Source organism: Salvelinus sp. IW2-2015, linkage group LG15 (genome assembly GCF_002910315.2).
Source record: "Salvelinus sp. IW2-2015 linkage group LG15, ASM291031v2, whole genome shotgun sequence".
Classification (NCBI taxonomy): domain Eukaryota; kingdom Metazoa; phylum Chordata; class Actinopteri; order Salmoniformes; family Salmonidae; genus Salvelinus; species Salvelinus sp. IW2-2015.
Genome location: NC_036855.1, coordinates 60,342,654 through 60,363,704, shown reverse-complemented (window position 1 = coordinate 60,363,704; position 21,051 = coordinate 60,342,654). Strand labels below are relative to the sequence as shown.

General features: G+C 43.5%; 1 protein-coding gene across 1 annotated transcript; it reads left to right on the top strand.

Annotated features, from left to right (window-relative positions):
- Positions 1 to 5,395: 5,395 nt before the first annotated feature.
- On the top strand, positions 5,396 to 16,822 carry LOC111974436 (E3 ubiquitin-protein ligase Arkadia-like). Its single transcript, XM_024002149.2, has 3 exons — positions 5,396 to 5,485; positions 15,581 to 16,560; positions 16,743 to 16,822. The coding sequence occupies exons 2-3, from the start codon at positions 15,666 to 15,668 to the stop codon at positions 16,820 to 16,822; spliced, it is 975 nt and encodes a 324-aa protein (XP_023857917.1). The 5' UTR covers positions 5,396 to 5,485; positions 15,581 to 15,665.
- Positions 16,823 to 21,051: the final 4,229 nt, after the last annotated feature.

The following is a 21,051-nucleotide window of genomic DNA, read 5'->3' as shown; positions in this document are numbered from 1 at the left end:
TATCATTTCAATTCAAATGGGCTTTATTGGCATGGGAAACATGCATTTCCATTGCCAAAGCAAGTAAAATAAACAAAAGTGAGAAGACACAAAACAACAACAACAAAAAGATTCCAATTTAACAGTAAATATTGCATTCAAAAAGGTTTTAAAAAGATAAAGACATTTCACAGTGGAAGCTGTTGAGGGGAGGACGGCTCATAATAATGGCTGGAACAGAGCAAATGGAATGGCATCAAACCGTGTGTTTGATGTAGTTGATAGCGTTCCACCTATGCCGCTCCAGTCATTACCACGAGCCCATCCTCCCTAATTAAGGTGCCACCAACCTCCTGTGATTTAAAGTGTTACTATATATTATCAGCTATGTACAGTGTTTTAGCAATGTGCAAATAGTTATAGTAAGAATATAGTACGGATTTTTGTTGATTCTTTCCAGTGTGTCAAATAGTTATCTTTTTTGATTGGGTCTAATTGTGTTGTGGTCCAGGGGCTCTGTGGGGTCTGTTTGTGTTTGTGAACAGAACCAGCTGGCTGAGGGGACTCTTCTCTGGGTTAATCTCTCATTAGGTGAGGGCTTTGTGGTGGAATGTGTGGGCATTGCTTCCTTTTAGGTGGTTGTAGAATTTAACAGCTCTTTTCTGGATTTTGACAACTAGCGGGTAACGTCCTAATTCTGCTGTGGTTTTCTGGATCTCTGTGCTTTTGGTTGGATATGTTTCTCAATGTGTTTCTTAGGGTTTTGCATTCTTCATCAAACCATTTGTCATTGTTGTTAATTTTCTTAGGTTGTCTGCTTGACACTTTTAGACTTGATAGAGAAAATGAAAGGTAAAATATACCGTTTAGGCTTTCTACTGTCAAGTTTATAGCTTCACTATTGCAGTGAAATGTTTTGTCCAGGAAGATGTCTTAGTGGGATTGGATTTGTTGTTGCCCAATAGTATAGTGGTAGGTTTCTTCTTTCCTTCCATCTTCCTAACAGTATGCAGTTTGGTTGGCTTTGATACCTCATGATAGAGTATTATTCTGTTCAAGTAGGCTGTGATGTTGATTTGTTCTGATAGGGGTGTCATTGGTCTGACTGTGAACGCTCATTGGTCTGACTGAGACTCTAGGTTGAGGTTTGTGATAAAGTAATCTAAAGTACTACAGCCAAGGGATGAGCTGTAGGTGTACCTAGTGTAGGAGTCCCCTTGAAGCCTACCATTGACTATGTACAGACCCAGCGTGCAACAGAGCTACAAGACTTGTGACCCATTTTTGTTGGTTGTTTTGTCGTAGTTGTGTCTAGGGGTGCATATTTGGGAGGGAATACTGTCACCTTCAGGTAGCTGTCTGTCCCCCTGTGTGCTGAGAATGTCAGGTTCTTGTCCAGTTCAGGCATTTAGGTTACCACAGACTAGCATGTGTCCAGGGCCTGGAAATGATTGACCTCTCCCTCTAGGATGGAGCAGCTGTCTTCATGGATATAGGTAGGACACAGGAGGACATTTTACTCTGTTGAGATAATTTCCTTTAGAATTTCTAGCCAAATGTAAAATGTTACTGTTTTGATTAATTTAATAGAGTTGGTTACGTCTGATCTCTGTGTAACAGCTGGTAATTTGGTAGATGGGACTACCCTGTAACCTAGAGGGCAACCAGTGGGTCCATTTCCTCTATACCATGTTTCTTGCAGGATGACACTGTCTGTATTTCTGATTTATTTGGTGAAGTCTGGGTTCCTGCTCTTTAGGCCAAAGTGCTATACAGAAACCCGGCCTAAAACCCCAAACAGCAAGCAATGCAGATGTAGAAGCACGGTGGCTAGGAAAAACTCCCTAGAAAGGCAGGAACCTAGGAAGAAACATAGAGAGGAACCATGTTCTGAGGGGTGGCCAGTCCTCTTCTGGCTGTGCCGGGTGGAGATTATAACAGTACATGGCCAAGATGTTTAAACGTTCATAGATGACCAGCAGGGTCAAATAATAATAATCACAGTAGTTGTAGAGGGTGCAACAGGTCAGCACTTCAGTAGTAAATGTCAGTTGGCTTTTCATAGTCGATCATTCAGAGTTAGAGAAAGCAGGTGCGATAGAGAGAAAGAGTTGAAAACAGCAGGTCCGGGGCAAGGTAGCACGTCCGGCGAACAGGTCAGGGTTCCATAGCCGCAGGCAGAACAGTTGAAACTGGAGCAGCAGCATGACCAGGTGGACTGGGGACAGCAAGGAGTCATCAGGCCAGTTAGTCCTGAGGCTTGGTCCTAGGGCTCAGGTCCTCCGAGAGAAGAGAGAAAGAGAATTAGAGGGAGCATACTTAAATTCACACAGGACATCGGATAAGACAGGAGAAATACTCCAGATATAACAGACTGACCCTAGCCCCCCGACACAAACTATTGCAGCATAATTACTGGAGGCTGAGACAGGAGGGGTCAGGAGACACTGTGGCCCCGTCCGACTATACCCCCGGACAGGGCCAACCAGGCAGGATATAACCCCACCCACTTTGCCAAAGCACAGCCCTCACACCACCAGAGGGATATCTTCAACCACCAACTTAGTACCCTGAGACAAGGCTGAGTATAGCCCACGAAGATCTCCCCCACGGCACGAACCCGAGGGGGGCGTCAACCCGGACAGGACGATCACGTCAGAGACTCAATCATTGAGACGCAGGTAATTCATCCTCGTCAAGTAAAAATGTTTTGCTACCGGTTGCGTTTTTTTCTTTTTGTACTTGATGCCAGTCTTCCTCACCACACAGCTTCCCTCTACACTCAACTGCTTTCTTTCTTCCTTGCTGTCCATTCCCACATCTCCACGCTTTTCCCGCACCTTCATCCGCTGTAATAGCAAACGGTTTAAATGGTTCTTCTATCTTGAATTTGTCGCGTCAACTCAAAAAGCTCTACCAGCCGCCATTACTCCTCACGGCTCGCAATATTGACGTAGCTATCGTGCACTATCACCAATATCTATATATACCGGGATTTTGATCACCAGTCAACCTACTGTGTATTGACATTCATATTGCTATGTATTCCCTTACCTATGGATCATCATCTTGGGTTCATGCAATGGGGTATCAGCCTACTCAGTGACACCCACAGAACACAACTGTGAAGAGTTCACACAAATATTAGCGTCGTAGCTTTAATTGCAAGACTTTGACTGTGGGAAATCACCCCCCCCCCCCCACACTGTACATTGCAATATGCATGTCAATACGCACAATAGGCCGTATAGTGAGGTGATATCCCACAGTTAAAGTCCCACAAGAAGAACAACAACGCTAATATTTGTGTAAACTCTTCAGAGTTGTGTTCTGTGGGTGTCACGACTAGGCTGATACCCCAGTTCATGGACCCAAGATCAATAGGTAACCAGCCTATTGTGCGTATTGACATGCATATTGCAATGTACAGTGTGAACAAGACAAAGGAGCTGATCGTGGACTACAGGAAAAGGTGGGCCGAACAGGCCCCCATTAACATCAACGGGGCTGTACTGGAGCGGGTCGAGAGTTTCAAGTTCCTTGGTGTCCACATCACCAACGATCTATCATGGTCCAAACACACCAAGACAGTAGTGAAGAGGGCACAACAAAACTTTTTCCCCCTCGAGACTGAAAAGATTTGGCATGGGTCCCCAGTTCTTCAAAAAATTCTACAGCTGCACCATCGAGAGCATCCTGACCGGTTGCATCACCGCCTGGTATGGCAACTGCTCGGCATCTGACCTTAAGGCTCGACAGAGGGTAGTGTGTACGGCCCAGTACATCACTGGGGCCAAGCTTCCTGCAATCCAGGACCTATATAATAGGTGGTGTCAGAGGAAAGCCCATAAAATTGTCAGAGACTCCAGTCACCCAAGTCATAGACAGTTTTCTCTGCTACCGCACGGCAAGCGGTACCAGAGTGCCAAGTCTAGGACCAAAAGGCTCCTTAACAGCTTCTACCCCCAAGCCATAAGACTGCTGAAGAACTAATCAAATGGCTACAGGACTATTACATTGCTCCCCCATTTGTTTTGTACACTGCTGCTACTCTRTTTATTATCTATGCATAGTCACTTCACCCCTACCTACATGTACAAATGATCTCTAACCTGTACCCCTGCACACTGACTCGGTACCCCCTGTATATAGCATCGTTATTGTTATGTTATTGTGTTACTTTTTATTATTTTTTACTTATTTGGTAAATATTTTCTAAACTCTTCTTGAGCTGCACTGTTGGTTAAGGGCTTGTAAGTAAGCATTTCACGGTAAAGTCTACACTTGTTGTATTGGATCGAAACCCCGAGCTGACAAGGTAAAAAATCTGTCTTTCTGCCACTGAACAAGGCAGTTAACCCACTGTTCCYCGGTATGCCGTCATTGTACATAAGAATTTGTTCTTAACTGACTTGCCTAGTTAAATTTAAAAAATGAAAAAAATATTCGGTGCATGTGACAAAGTTTGATTTGATTTATAGCCCTTAACTATGGCTCTTGGCTCCATGAAATGGGGTATCAGCCTACTCAGTGACACCCACAGAACACAACGCTGAAGAGTTTACAGAAATATTTGCGACGTAGAATTTCATGGACACAAGATCCATGGGTAAGGCTGTACATTTCAATATGAATGTAAATACACATAGTAGGTTGACTGGTGAGCTAATGTGTGTCAGTTCACACCGGTGTCAAAGTCCCGAAATAAGTGCTAAAACACTCATATTTGTGTAGACTTTTCACAGTTGTGTTCTGTGGGTGTCACGAGTAGGCTGATACCCCATTTCATGGACCCAACATCAATAGATAAGGCTGTACAGGGCATATACGAATGTCACCAACGCAGTTCTGAAATCGAATACATTCACAGTGCGACTTCAATTTGTTTTGGTCAAATTAACTAGTTGTCTTTTGTTAGATTTAATGAACAACATTCCAGCCTTGTTTAGCAGGATATATTCCATATATGGCATTATTCCACTATTTGTATCCATTTGCGTGTTTCAATGGGGGACATTTATTTTGAAGGCGAATCGCAAATACCAGGCACCTTTGTGGCTAATCCTTATTGTGGCTAGCTTCACACAAGTCCAGCAACCCAACCTAGGTGCCAGCGAGAGTAAACGGACGAGTCGACCTGGGTAAACAACAGTGGTCGCCTCGAAGAGGCAGGAATGGGGACTTCATCGAGGGCCCTGATGGCAAATAGAATGTGTGTTTTATCGTAGAAAAAACAGTATGTATTGCGTAGCGTGTTAATATGCCACATAGAGCCAGGAAAAATATCAAGTATTTTTCTCTCGGGTCTTTAGCCAGGCGCTGATTTGTAACGACGTTGGTATTGCCACGGGCCCACTTCGATTTTGTTCCTGTTGTCAGTTTCACTACCCGGTGACTGTCGTTCGATCGCGATTTACTTGTGTCCCTTATTTAAGTTCAYCCAGGACATATGCAATTCAAAGGGAGCCACGAAATAACACAGAAGCCCACTTTCAAGAGAGTACAGGTATGTGTTGAGTCAATATAGCTAGCTAGATAACTGTCTTTGTTTTTCTCTCAACGTTAGCTGGCTAACACGACCAGACAGTAGCCAGCGTACTGTAGCTAACTAGCAAGCTATTGTTTGCTCTGAAKATTCAGTAGTTAATGTTAGCGTGGTACGGTAGTAGCTAAAATGTCTTGTTGTGAGCCATTTTGGGGTTGGCTAGYTAACGTTAACGAGTTAGATAGCTAGCTACATTTGTTATTAGCAAATATGATCTTATCAGCGAGTTCATTAGAAACCCAACATTTGATTGTGAAGCTTTGCAGCTCTTCCATCTTGCTAACTAAGTAAACTAGTTAGCCAAGGCCATGTAGCTATAACCATTTCTTTATTACATTTTACGATGAACTCGGACGTAACCCAAGTAGAGAACGTTAAGTTAACCAAATAAGACAATTACACGTATAACTGACTAAATTAAACGTTASCTTACTAGTGCTGGATAACGTTGGGCAACATCAAAATGTTTTGTATCTGTGGCAGACACATCAGAGAGGAGGATGATGATGAATGTTCATCACATTCTTTTCAAGTAATGGAACTGCGCTGTCAAATCAGCCTGGTAGCGTGTTAGGTTTGTTGATTTACGTTAATATTGCTAGAGAAGAAAACTAAATGCTGAAGACATTTGCAGCGGTCATTTGAATTGTGGTATGGCTTTGGTTGTAATCTTGATGCATTATGTATAAAGATTAAATACATAGACAGGCTTGTACAATTAGTATGGTTACGTACCTAAAGAGCCATAGACCAAAATGAGGAAATATCTCAGATTGAGGCCTAGTACAAGCCAGAAAACATTAGGCAAATACTGTCAATGATTATTATATATTTTTTTAAATCGCATGAAGGAGAACATTGTCAACCGAATGACTTATTGTTAGGAAACTTGATGTGTACACTTGGGACCAGTCAATCGTTAATTATCCTGCCCTAAATTCTCTGTACTGTTCCAGTATAAGAAGCACCAATAATTATTCCCTCATTACATGTTTTGGTTTGTGTTCACGATGTTGATGCCATTACTTTTGCGTTGATGCCACTCTATCTATGATAGAAGACAACCCATCTCATAGTCACAATTTGAAGAACAATAACACATCACTGGATTGATTTAAAGCTGCAATATGTAACTTGTTGGGCAACCCGAACAATTTCACATAGAAATATGAGTTACAGATCTGTCATTCTCATTGAAAGAAACACTAAATCCCCGTTTCCATTGGCACTTTGAAGTCAACCCAGGCTGGCCTGGCCTTGGTGGGCTAGCTCAAATTGCATTTCCACCCCCCAGAAATGATAAATTATGTCATGTTGCTAGGTAGCCAATATGTGACTGCAGCTGGCTTCGCTGATGTTGCTTGCGAACAAGATGTTGAATAATTTAATTCGCCCTCACCATGCTGTAACAAACGTTACCCTATACTCGTGCCAGCCAACCATGTATTTAGCTTGTTGGCGTCGTTGTTAGCATAACTAATAATTCCTACCTTGCTTCCCATGGTATTGGCTATTAGCTAGCTAGCTTTCAATACGACCTGGCTAGCAAAAATTCCTGCTAGCTTACGTTATCTAGCTTGTTTCTACTCGGATTTGCTAGCTAAGGTTAGGTAGCTAGCATTTGAGGGCTGACAGTTCTCATAAAAGTTTGTGTAGTGTAATAATGAATAAAGGACCCAGCTATTATGGTAATTTGTGTTATGTATAGCTACTGCAGTACTGCTTGTCCATGTGCTAGCTAACAGCAACAAGCCCAGACAAGCTAGCTAAACGTATCCGCATCCAGTAGTGAACCGCTTGGTGGTTGCATAGTAATGGCGTCACCAACCCGAATTCGAATCGAGCTGGCGCCAGTTGTGAAATTAGGCTGCGCTGGCCCGGGTTTCCCTCGACCCAGGTCGAATCTGGACCAAATTTCAAGTGCCAGTGGAAACGGGGCATTGGAAGCGGTAGCTCTGTTCTATGTTCTATTTCTATGCTTACGTTATTAAAGTTAGCTTTTGCGTCTTTTACTTTCGGTTTTGTACACCAGCTTCAAGGAGCTGAAAATACGAGATGTTTGGTTATGGAACATATATTTCACCGGTTTAGATGGTACAATGATTCTCTACACTATACTTGCTTATTTTGTCACAAACTGAAATTAGGCGAGCTATTATAAGAAAAAGCTTGGACATCTCAAATACAGGCTTGAGATAATAGTGCCATGATGTAGGCCTATTTCAATACTACTACAATTCTGTGGGCAGAACAGACGTGATTACTTCTGATGAACAGTCATATCACTGTTTTTATCAAGTCAAACGAAAACTGACACAAAAAAACCATGCTGAGGGGGAATGCTGAAATGGGCCACACTATTATCATTCTATAACTGTGCCACTGCTCTGCAATAAGGCATCCAGTGGGTTTTAGAAGCTGCCATAGTTACAAGGGAATGTGTGTAGCTACAATTAAGTTTATTTCTAGCTCATATAATTCTAACGGTGTTCTGCCATGTCCTAAAATTATCAAGGATCTAGTCCTATAGTACCATATGCTAATAGGAAACCGATGCTTAATCACTCAAAGGTTGTCTAGGTGTTCCTTCTTTGAATGCATAATGTGTTTATACAAATGGCCGTTCTTGTCAGTGCATTAGGGGATTTCCGTCACCTTTGCAGTATGTAATGCTGTCAATGTTAGCAGTGCTGGTTGCGTCATACGACATTAGATAGAAGAATCCCTGTGATTGTGATGAGGATGACATATTAGCTTCTCAGAAGGGCATGTCATAGCGGCAATGTATGAAGTACTGTGCCTGCTTAATCAAAGCTGTGCGCTTTTTGTTTCTTGGCTAACATGTTGGCTACCTTTYGTAGAGACAAGAATGTGTAACTTCCTGTTCTGCAGTTCATTGCACTGCTGTGGCGTTTTCTACAATTATTGACTGGTAGAGTTACTGCATAATGAGTTCTGATACACCTCACAATTTGAGTCACACCTTGCACAGAACACATTGACAAACCTGCACTAAAAATAGTAAAAGCTAAATTAGGTAAAAGTTTGGGATAGGTTAATAATTTATGTGTGTCCTTGCGTAGGTGGTAGATTTGGTTTTTCTGCAGCCATTGCTGGAACTGTGTACTGTGAAGCTCAAGATAGGTCTGCATTGTGCTCCTCAAGGAATGAATTRAAGCAGTTACCCATAAACGCCCTCTCCTCTGAAATGTCTCCACCTTGGTGCCAKGGGGGATTGATTGTCAAGGTGGCTGTCCACTGAGGCTGCTGTGTTGCTGAGTGTCATGCACTGCTCGCTCTGTGGCACAGGAGCTCATCAGTGGCTCAAAGGGGGAGCCCCAGAGGATCGTGGTTTGGGGCTTTGGTTCCCTGGCAGCAGTTATACATCGGAACCCAGGGAGGGGGCATCTCAGAACGCCCCAGTTCCCAGAAGTCTCCACCTGCGGCATCTTCTATTTTCTCTTTGCTCATGAGATGGAAACACAGACATGATACATGAGTGTTTTCATGAATACTGTATCAGGTATTTGTTCAGTGCTACTGTCAATGTTAGTTTGCTTTAGTAGGCTAGGCTACACATTGAGGGCTCCTGGCCAGATACCTTCTCCTGTTGTCTAGTTTGTGAGGTGGATATCGTGTTTTAATGGTAGTCAACTCAGGGCTACACGAATCCTCGAGCTGTGGAGGATTCGTGAGGAAACTTGTCAGTTTGGATTCCAGCCCTACCGGCATTAAATCTGACTTCAGTCCTCAGCCAGCCTACATGGCAGRGTTTCTACACTAACCTGTGCTTTCTTTGGCTGGAAGGTCTGCTCAGTTTATATTTGGTAAATGCAGGATTTGAATGCTTACCTACCTACTGTGATGATCCCTAGTGATTGACCCGCTCAGGGTTCAGCTGCTGTTTGAAGACAAGCACCCACACAATCCTTATGTTTCCTGCAGGCTTCTACCTACTCATGGGTCAATGGGGTTTAATATGCATATGGAGAATTCCAGCGGCATGTCAACCTGAGAAAGTCATGTTGTCCTTTTAAAGTGAAACCAACATGCCAATATTGTATACACTCCCCCGAAAGGGTACTATAGACAAATACATCAAACTTTTAATTTATATTTTGTCCATTCTGTGAGACATTTTAAATTTGTGGTTTTCCATGAAAATGTAACATCCATAACTCTAGAATCACTCTTGTCCAAACAATGGGTGGGGGAAGTGGCTTCCACCCCAGGCACCCAGTCGGTTTGCATTCTAGTGTATGCTCACACACCAAATTACACTCYGCACTACTTTCCTGGTGCAGATTTTAACACACTTTATGATCACTAAATAAGCTAATAGTGCTGCATGCTCACGTCGTGTTGTGTAACATCAAGATCTCAGGGTCAACGAATGGAATTCAACTGACCACTGTTGCTGGGTGCTTTAATTTCTCTTTGCCTGAGATGTGCTACCGTAGAGCCCTATAAAATCTGTTTACATTTTTGCCCAATTTGTTTCTCTCTCATTGTTTTCTCTTTAGTTTTCCCAGGTTTCTGAAATGTTCCTGTTTTTGTTTGGTTTTCGCTCTCAAAACAACACGTTTTAATAGAACATCCAATTTTGTTTTTCTAAGTCCACAAAAATGCTTAAACCACACCAGAAGACAATTCTTTAGGTCTGGGAAGAATCTAAGATATTTTMTATTTTGGAGTGTAGTYACACTTTAATTCAAGTGAGCAGCAAGCAAGAGAATGCTGTTATTATAGCAGACATGATGGTAGAGTTTGCTAAACAAATACTCACGATATCATTCTGGCAGGTAAGCTTAGGCTACTTTGTAGTTAACGTTAATTGAGAAAGTTTGGGAGAGCTTTTCCATCAGAAGACAGGTTTGAATTAGCATCATCGCTAACGGCTACACAAACTGGCAGACTCTCGCACCTCACACAGACGGGCATTCTCATTGCCTCTTCAGAAAGTTGCAGGAAATAGAAATCACTGATGCATTCTGTTCGTGTCTTATGATAAACTTAGGCAAATGTATTACTTTTCAGTACATTTACTTGATTCCCTACGAAGTTCAATATGTTTTTGAATATTGTTGAATTCCGTTTTAATGTCTGGATTCGGTGATTCCGCCATCATTCTCCGCATCACGGATTTTATGGGGCCCGACTAACAGTAAATTCATGTGTTTGATGATTAGACAGAACAGAACCTTCACTTACATTAATGTGTGCATTCTTAGAGCCTATGCCACTAAAGCCGTGTTCACATTGGCAGTTTGAAGTGACTCAAATCCCTTCTTTTTTTTTTGCATATCTGATGCAAATGTCCTTTTCCTGCAGTCTGAACAGCCAAAAAGGACATGGAATCTGATATTACAAGCCACATTTGAAACCACCCTACATGGTTTGAAAGCAGATACAAATCTGATTCCTGGCCTTGCGACTTGTCTGAAGGGTCAAATCTGATTTATGTGCCCTCAACAGGTTTTTAGACTGCTATTTGGCATATCTTGTTGCTTGCTAGCTACTCTGACAGTTAGATTAGATAGAACATGTTAGATTGACAACCACACACTAGAGGTCGACCGGTTTAATCGGACTGGCCAATTTAATTAGGGCCGATTTTTAAAGTTTTCATAACAATCGGTAATCTGCATTTTTGGATGCCGATTATATTGCAATCCACGAGGAGACTGCGTGGCAGGCTGAACACCTGTTATGCAAGTGCAGGCAGCAAGRAGTCATGGTAAGTTGCTAGCTAGCATTAAACTTATCTTATAAAAAAACAATCAATGTTAACATAATCACTAGTTAACTACACATGGTTGATGATATTACTAGGTTAACTAGCTTGTCCTGCGTTGCATCAATGCGGTGCCTGAAATTGTGTCACTTCTCTTGCGTTCATTGTAAGCAGAGTCAGGGTATATGCAGCAGTTTGGGTCGCCTGGCTCGTTGCGAACTGTGTGAAGACTATTTCTTCCTAACAAAGACCATAATTCATTTRCCAGAATTKTACATAATTATGACATAACATTGGTTGTGCAATGTAACAGCAATATTTAGACTGAGGGTTGCCACCCGTTCGATAAAATACGTAACGGTTCCGTATTTCACTGAAAGAATAAACGTTTTGTTTTCGAAATGATAGTTTACGGATTTGACCATATTAATGACCAAAGGCTCRTATTTCTGTGTGTTTATTATAATTAAGTCTATGATTTGATAGAGCAGTCTGTCTGAGCGGTGGTAGGCAGCAGCAGGCTCGTAAGCATTCATTCAAACCGCACTTTCCTCCGTTTGCCAGCAGCACTTCGCAATGCTTGAAGCACAGCGCTGTTTATGACTTCAAGCCTATCAACTCCCGAGATTAGGCTGGYAATACTTAAGTGCCTACAAGAACATCCAATAGTCAAAGGTCTATGAAATACAAATGATATAGAGAGAAGTAGTCCAAATAATAACTACAACCTAAAACTTCTTAACTGGGAATATTGAAGACTCATGTTAAAAAGAACCACCAGCTTTCATACAGTTGAAGTCAGAAGTTTACATACACTGAGGTTGGAGTCATTAAAACTAGTTTTTCATCCTCTCCACAATTTCTTGTTAACAAACTATAGTTTTGGCAAGTCRGTTAGGACATCTACTTTGTGCATGACACAAGTCATTTTCCCAAGAATTGTTTACAGACAGATTATTTCACTTATAATTCATTGCATCACAATTCCAGTGGGTCAGAAGTTTACATACACTAAGTTGACTGTGCCTTTAAACAGCTTGGAAAATTCCAGAAAATTATGTCATGGCTTTAGAAGCTTCTGATAGGCTAATTGACATCATTTGAGTCTATTGGAGGTGTAACTGTGGATGTGTGGATGTATTTCAAGGCCTACCTTCAAACTTAGTGCCTCTTTGCTTAACATCATGGGAAAATCAAAAGAAATCAGCCAAGACCTCAGATTTTTTTTTGTAGATCTCAAGTCTGGTTCATCCTTGGGAGCAATTTCCAAACACCTGATGGTACCACATTCATTTGTACAAACAATAGTATGCAAGTATAAACACCATGGGACCATGCAGCCGTCATACCGCTCAGGAAGGCGACACGTTCTGTCTCCTAGAGATGAACGGACTTTGGTGCGAAAAGTGCAAGTCAATCCCAGAACAACAGCAAAGGACCATGTGAAGATGCTGGAGGAAACAGGTACAAAGTATCTATATCCACAGTAAAACAAATTCTATATCGACATAACCTGAAAGGCCGCTCATCAAGGAAGAAGCCACTGCTCCAAAATGCAATTTAAAAAAAGCCAGACTACGGTTTGCAACTGYACATGGGGACAAAGATTGTTCTTTTTGGAGAAATGTCCTCTGGTCTGATGAAACAAATAGAACTGTTTGGCCATAATGACCATTGTTATGTTTGGAGGAAAACGGGGGATGTTTGCAAGCCGAAGAACACCATCCAAACCGTGAAGCACGGGAGTGGCAGCATCATGTTGTGGGGGTGCTTTGCTGCAGGAGGGACTGGTGCACTTCACAAAATAGATGGCATCATGAGGGAGGAAAATTATCTGGATATATTGAAGCAACATCTCAAGACATCATTCAGGAAGTTGAAGCTTTGTCGCAAATGGGTCTTCCAAATGAACAATGACAATAAAAAATGGCTTAAGGACAACAAAGTCTAGGTATTGGAGTAACCATCACAAAGCCCTGACCTCAATCCTATAGAACATTTGTGGGCAGAACTGAAAAAGCGTGTGTGAGCAAGGAGGTCTACAACCTGACTGTTACATCAGCTCTGTCAGGAGGAGTGGGCCAAAAGTCACCCAACTTATTGTGGGAAGCTCTACCCGAAACGTTTGACCCAAGTTAAACAATGTAAAGGCAATGCTACCAAATACTAATTTGAGTGTATGTAAACTTCTGACCCACTGGGAATGTGATGAAAGAAATAAAAGCTGAAATAATTTTCTCTACTCTAATTCTGACATTTCACATTCTTAAAATAAAATGGTGATCCTAACTGACCTAAGACAGGTAATTTTTACTAGGATTAAATGTCAGGAATTGTGAAGAATTGAGTTTTAATGTATTTGGCTAAGGTGTATGTAAACTTCCGACTTCAACTGTATGTTCTTAGTAAGGAACTAAAACGTTAGCTTTTTTAAATGGCACATATTGCACTTTTACTTTCTTCTCCAACACTGTGTTTTTGCAGTATTTAAACCAAATTGAACACGTTTCATAATTTTTTGGAGACTAAATAGATTTTTATGTAATATATATTAAGTTAAATTAAAAGTGTTCGTTGTTCATTCAGTATTGTTGTAATTGTCATTATTATAAATAAATGCCCCTACCCCACACACAAACTAGTGAATGTGCTAGAAAGCTAAACGGCTAGCTAGTTGACTGCTGTGGCTAGCCAAAAAGGACTCGTTTTGAAAGTTGGCTCATCTTATCCTCGAGGCTTAATGTCTTATTACATGATGCATTTATACATTTTTTAGCGACTGGGAAACGTCCATGACAGCCATTGTTGTCACCTTAGCTTGCTTCATAACTTCTGAGTGATTGGTGGTGCTCCTGCTTTCTATCAGCCTACACTACTGCGCCCACACCTGTCGTTACAATGACAACTAGCGTAGCCATGTCAGCTAAATAATTTTGACTAAACTCCCACACATCCAATTTGATTACTTGTAACTTGCTGTTTGGACAGTCAGTATTCCAAAGCGGTTTTGAAAAACAAAACAGATTTGAGCATTAAGGCCTGTAGTGTGAACAAGGCTTTATACCATAGAGTTCATTGTTTTCATACTGAGCCTTGTGTCAATACACAGGATATTGCAGGCTGGAGAATGGCAATTAGTATGTCTTCACACATTACTGTTTAATCAGTACGGCTTCATTAGGCCAACCATTATAAGGCTTCTAAAGAATAGCTAACAATGTCCAATTCAGCTCACTTGTGTCTTATAAATAAAACACATCTCATAAAGTAGGATTTTATTCTGAATCTCAGTTTTGAGGTGTTTACTGGTGGATCAAGTATAGAACAACACCACACTGCCAGCTGGTTGTGCACGTTATACCACACTAAGAAGTAGGCTAATGAACTGAGCCAACGTGCCTTTTTAAACAGATGGCTGCTTTCATAATTCAAAGGACTTGAGGTGACTGCATTGAAGCAGAATACATTTTACTCTGTCCTACCCTTGCTGAAAGGCTTATTTTGAAGTAGAAACGGTGTGATTAGATTAGACAATTTTAGGAAAGGAGGATGTGAGATAAACGGTGAGGGATGGAGAGGGAAAGCATGATAAATGGTGAGGGTGGATGGATAGGAGGAAAGCGGTGCGATTAGGCCTATATGAAGGCCTAGAATCTTCCATCTTGGTAAGAGTTTGCGTTAGGCTAGTGTTTTGATGCCAGCATGCTTGTTTTTATTTACAAGATCTATATCAAAGGGATGCATGCTTAGCATTGGTTGCTTGTAGCCTGGTACCTTCTGAAGCTATAGATAAGCGAGTTCTCCAGTCAATTCTGTTCCGGTAATGCCATTATGAAAATGTCTCCTAATCTCCCCACGCAGCCTTTCCATGGTTTTATCACTCTACAATATAGAATTGAGCTGGTAAAAGATATGCTCCAGTGTTTGTTTCCACCTTTTCCATATTGCCAGGCTGCATGACCTTACTTTGCTTATCAGTTTCCTTCATTACAGCATCAAGCCTAGCGAACATACTGAGATTAGTCCCAGATTACCACCCAGTCTGAGTCATGCACTGCCAAGAGTGGATAATACAACAAATGCTACACAACTGACTCAGCCCAAGGCCTCAATTAATTTGCTCTCACAAACAAACCATGGTGCACTGTTTTTGCTTTTCTCCTCGTACACGACGAGATAGCGAGCGCCTCTATATTACCACAGCATGTAATTATTATCATAATACATTTAGCCCATCTTTCTGTTTTATAAATTGCCTCCATTAACAAAGTGCAATCATTATTTTTCAGCGTGTCTAACGTTTATCTTCTCTTGTTTCACAGAACTAGGTTAGTTGCGGGCCCGCCAATGGACCTATAGGAGCTAGTGGAAGTTTAGTTGGCATTGCGTCTGCGTGGACCAGGCAGCATGAAGAGCGAGGTGCCCTCTGAGGCCCAGGGCAGACAGGAGCACCTGAAGGGTCCGCTGGCCAACCCAGAGCCCATGGAGACAGCCAAGAGCTTCCCTGCCAACATGGAGGTGATCGGCAAGGCAGGCAGCGAGTTTGCACAGCTGTGTGCCGAGACTAGGCACCGGCCTCTAAGCCACACAGGGGCCCGCAGAGACCCAGACAGGGGCCTGCCCGGACGCAAAAAGCGCAAGAGCCAACAGCCAGGGCCTTCGGACTGCTCCCTGAAGGAGGGTCGTGTCAGTGAGGGCTCTCTTCCCCTTCAGCGCCACCAGCCAGATCTCTTGGAGCGYCGCAGCGAGGACGAACGCAACCCAGAGTCCTCATTCAGTGACTGTGCCTCCTCTCCCTCCTCCAGCCTGCGCTTCGGGGATTCAGACACTCTGAGCTCAGAGGAAGAGGTTGAGGCTGGAGGGACAGGAGCAGCAGGGGGACCGCAGCCCCCACAGCAGGCGCCGGTCTCCACCACAGGGGGCGGGACAGGGGTGGGTCTGCGCACCATTCTGGGTCGGACTCGGGGAAGCCGCTCTCATAAGTGGGCACGGTTGGAGGTGGAGCCGGTGCTGCTGAAGCGGCCGTGTCTGAGCGGGCGGCGGCCACTGCATAGGAAGCGGTTTGTGAAGCCTGGGCCCGGCGGCATCCAGCGGACTCAGAAGCAGAAAGAGCGCCTTCTTCTCCAGAGGAAGAAGCGGGAGGTAATCGCTCGCAGGAAGTACGCGCTGCTCCACAGCACCAGCAGCTCCAGTGAGGAGCTGACCAGCGAGTCATCCTCACCCTCGTCCACAGAGGCAGAGGACGAGCTGTATGTAGATGGCAGCAGCAGCAGCCAGCCAAGCAGCGCAGCTGTGGCCACAGGTAAACTCACCCTCCTTATGCACTCTGGTGTGTGCTTCGGACCTTTTCTCTTGCGCAAACACACACATATATTTTAAATAATATTATTTGAATTACACATTATARTCGAAGGATTCAAACATTTAATATGTCATGTATATATGGACATTTATGGATACAGAAGCACATTCTTCTCCATACAGCCCCGCTGCCCATGACAGCTGACACAGAGCAGTACCTCGCTAGCTGCTTTGCCTTTGTCCTACGCAGGTCTGCAATCTGAAGCCCACATACTGTCAGCCTATGTACATAGCAGAGAGTACATACAACGTTTGCAATGATAGCCAAGGCTGTTCAGACGTGACACAAGGGGCTGGTATTTCAGCAACTTGTCAGTAAAGGTCTGCTCCATCTACGATTCAAAAGAGTAACCCACTTCCAGAATGAGCACCCCCGCCCCCACAGCAACAATAGCTGGCATTTTGTGAGAAAAAAACACACACACAATCCCCATAGAGAGAAAAATCTTCCTCACTCCTTTGACACTGAGCTTGCAATGACGTATGACATGAAGCTGCTCTGACCAGGGTAAATTGTACTGATCATTAAATTTTTACATTTTAGTGATTTAGCAGATGCTCGTATTCAGAGCGACTTACAGGCGCAATTAGGGTTAAGTGCCTTGCTCAAGGGCACTGGCAGATTTTTCACTTAGGCTCGGGGATTCGAACCAGCGATCTTTCGGTTACTGGCCCAATGCTCTTAACCACTAGTCTACCTGTCACCCCACAAAACAGATCACAGGCAAAGGAGTCGCTCACTGTTAGCCAGCCAGCCAGAGTTGAATCACAGATAGACTCCACCCGTAGCACCGTTCACTCCTGTCCAACTGCTCTGTTTCCCAGCTGTCTGCTTTGCAGGCCTTGTTAGTATGGAGTGGGGGTGGGGTGGGGAGGTCATGGACTTCCTGATGTTGCAGAGCCAAACATCTCGTACTTTTGTCCACATTAGTCCAAGTCTGTTGCATCACACCCCAGAAATGTGTTGTCAAATTCATTCATGTCTAATGCAAGCTAATTTCGGTGAATCCGCTTTGCTCAGAACTGAGATCAATTCCATATGTTTTGCCTCAGAGAAAAGACTGAGCAAAGGAATGCATGAATGGCCTTCAGAATATACATTTAGTGTGTACACAGCCTATTCCTACAGTTTTATTCAGTCTCACTGTAACTGTTTTGGGGGGAATATATTTGGCCTCTGTGGTGTTGTTCTCTGGAAATGAGATGTGTAGCCTGGGGGCCAAGCAACCATTACACTGTTTTTGTTMCTTCTTGCTGAAAGATGTCCTACCAGGGCTATTTGAAGACACTCAGAATTTGGATTTCTTTCACCAGGCCGGCAGCACTTTCACTCTAGCCAGAACTGTGTGTTGTTTACGGTCTCCCTCTCCCCCATTATTTGGAAAGACACTTGATTTGGAAGTGAACATCAACCGAATGCTCGTTACACTCTCAAACACATGACTCCAGTAAAATGTTACTACTCAGAGAAAATTATCAAAATGAAGCTCTAGTAAAAGATACATTCCTCCTCTGATCGTGGAAGAGACCATTTTAATCCCTGAGCCTAGTTTGGTTWGTGCCTGACCTTCCCCGCTCTGTGTGCTCAACAGCAATGAGAAAAGCTGCCTAAATATTGATTGATGAATTAGCTCAGTCAAAGCTAGGCTATTTTATGAACAAAGCACAATATCACATGACTAGGATGGGTGTGGGTGTATCTGTGGGTGTATCAAATTTTATTGGTCACATACACATGGTTAGCAGATGTTAATGCGAGTGTAGTGAAATGCTTGTGCTTATAGTTCAGACAGTTCAGTAATATCTAACAAGTAATCTAACAATTTCACAACTACCTAATACACACAAATGTAAAGGGATGGAATAAGAATATATACATAGATATATGGATGAGMGATGGCCAGGCGGCGTAGGCAAGATGCAATAGATGGTATAAAATACAGTATATACATATGAGGTGAGTAATGTAAGATATGTAAACATTAWTAAAGTGTAATTTKTTTTAAGTGACTAGTGATCCATTTATTAAAGTGGCTACTGATTTGAGTCTGTTTGTAGGCAGCAGCCTCTCTGTGTTAGTGATGGCTGTTTAACAATCTGATGGCCTTGAGATGTTATTTATTTTTCAGTCTCTCGGTCCCAGCTTTGATGCACCTGTACTGACCTCGCCTTCTGGATGATAGCGGTGTGAACAGATAGTGGCTCGGGTGGTTGTTGTTCTTGATTATCTTTTTGGCCTTCTTGTGACATCGGGTGCTGAAGGTGTCCTGGAGGGCAGGTAGTTTGCCCCCGGTGATGCGTTGTGCAGACCGCACCACCCTCCGGAGAGCCTTGCGGTTGAGGGCGGTGCGCTTGCCATACCAGGCGATTATACAGCCCGACAGGATGCTCTCAATTGTGCATCTATAAAAGTTTGAGTGTTTTTGGTGACAAGCCAAATTTCTTCAGCCTCCTGAGGTTGAAGAGGCGCTGTTGTGCCGCCTTCACCACGCTGTTTGTGTGGGTGGACCATTTCAGTTTGTCCGTGATCTGTACGCCAAGGAACTTCAAACTTTCCACCTTCTCCACTACTGTCCCGTCGATGTGGATAGTGAGGTGCTCCCTCTGCTGTTTCCTGACGTCCACGATCATATCCTTTGTTTTGTTGACGTTGAGTGAGAGGTTGATTTTCCTGACGCCACACTAACGAGTTCCCTCACCACCTCCCTGTAGGCTGTCTCACCGTTGTTGGTAATCAAGCCCACTACTGTTGTGTCGTCTRCAAACTTGATGATTGAGTTGGAGGCGTGCTTGGCYGCGCAGTCCTGGGTGAACAGGGAGTACAGGAGGGGGCTGAGAACGCACCCTTGTGGGGCTCCAGTGTTGAGGATCAGCGAAGTGGAGATGTTGTTTTCTACCTTCACCACCTGGGGGTGGCCCATCAAAGTCCAGGACCCAATTGCACAGTGTGGGGTTGAGACCCAGGGCCTCAAGTTTAATGATGAGCTTGGAGGGTACTATGGTGTTGAATGCTGTGCTGTAGTCAATGAACAGCATTCTTACATAGGTATTCCTCTTGTCCAGTTGGGATAGGGCAGTGTGATGGCGATTGCATCGTCTGTGGACCTATTRGGGCGGTATGCAAACTGAAGTGGGTCTAGGGGGGCAGGTAAGGTGGAGGTGATATGATCCTTGACTAGTCTCTCAAAGCACGTCATGATGACAGAAGTGAGTGCTATGGGTGGCGATAGTCATTTAAAAAGAAAATACTACATAGTTTCCTAAGGACTCGAAGCGAGGCGACCATCTCTGTGGGTGTATCTGTGGGTATTGAAGAATCAGTTTTTACACTTTTTTTATTCTGTCCACAGTGTTTGAGCTCTGTGCAGCTTAGTAGGTGCCACGGGTAGAGGCGGTGAAAAGTCCAGCATTTTCCATTCTTTTGAACATAGCTCTTGTGCAGTGGAATACACACATAGAAGTTAAGCCCAAGGGTTTGCTGGAATATGACCCCTGGGCCATGGCCAAGCCTGTTAGGATGTTTATGAATTTACATTGCCTGAATCAAAGAGGGCTATGTTCAAGAGACATTTCAGGTTTTTCCTCTCATATTCATATGCCTCTTTAGGAACCTCTGAGGCCAGTTACCATGAATATACATGCTTTGATGGAGCTCTAATGTATGTGTTTCACTTTGAGACATCCAAATGAGGGCGTGCATCGCTTTCTATAAAAGGTGCTATAGAATGGCCCGGCACACACACATTTCAAGTTTCAGACTATATATGCACATTTTGAATTTCCTGTTGAGTAGCAATAGGAGCTTCCCTCCCACATATCTCAGTCTTGCACACGGTCATTATTATGTAGCACATTCTCTTTCTTCTACCGAGGTCACTCACTGGCTCCTCTCTATCACACCGCTGAGTCACCCTGACCTGTGAATACCAGTGGAAAATAGACTTTGCACGCAAGGTGGGTAGGTACTGCTGATGGGGGCTAACTGACCTCGCACCGCTACCCGGAGCTCCAAACCTGGCAGCCCAGAAACCAGGCCTCTTCCTCTGTCTGAGCTGCAGGTGTCTGGGTTTATGCACCCAGCTTCTCCTCCCACAACACACCACAGTACAGCAGGGTAGAGCAGCACAGCACGCCTCTGACAACCACCTGCTGTTTCCCAAGCTGCACCGCTACAACACTCGCCAAAGAACGCCATTTTTTAAGGAACTCTTAATTTTCCTTTCCTGCCCTACCCTCTTTCACCTCTCTCAGTTGAATGTCTTCATGTAGCTAAGCTGTAATAGTGTTTCCACTCAGTGGCCCTGGGGAAGGATCGAGGGGGCCATGGGGCGAGGCTGCCTCTCTGTCTTTGCTATGGGAAGTAGGTGGGTGGAGAGGACTGACTCAAGCACTAAGCCCCACTGTAGCTTGCTAACAACAAGGGCTCTCAGAG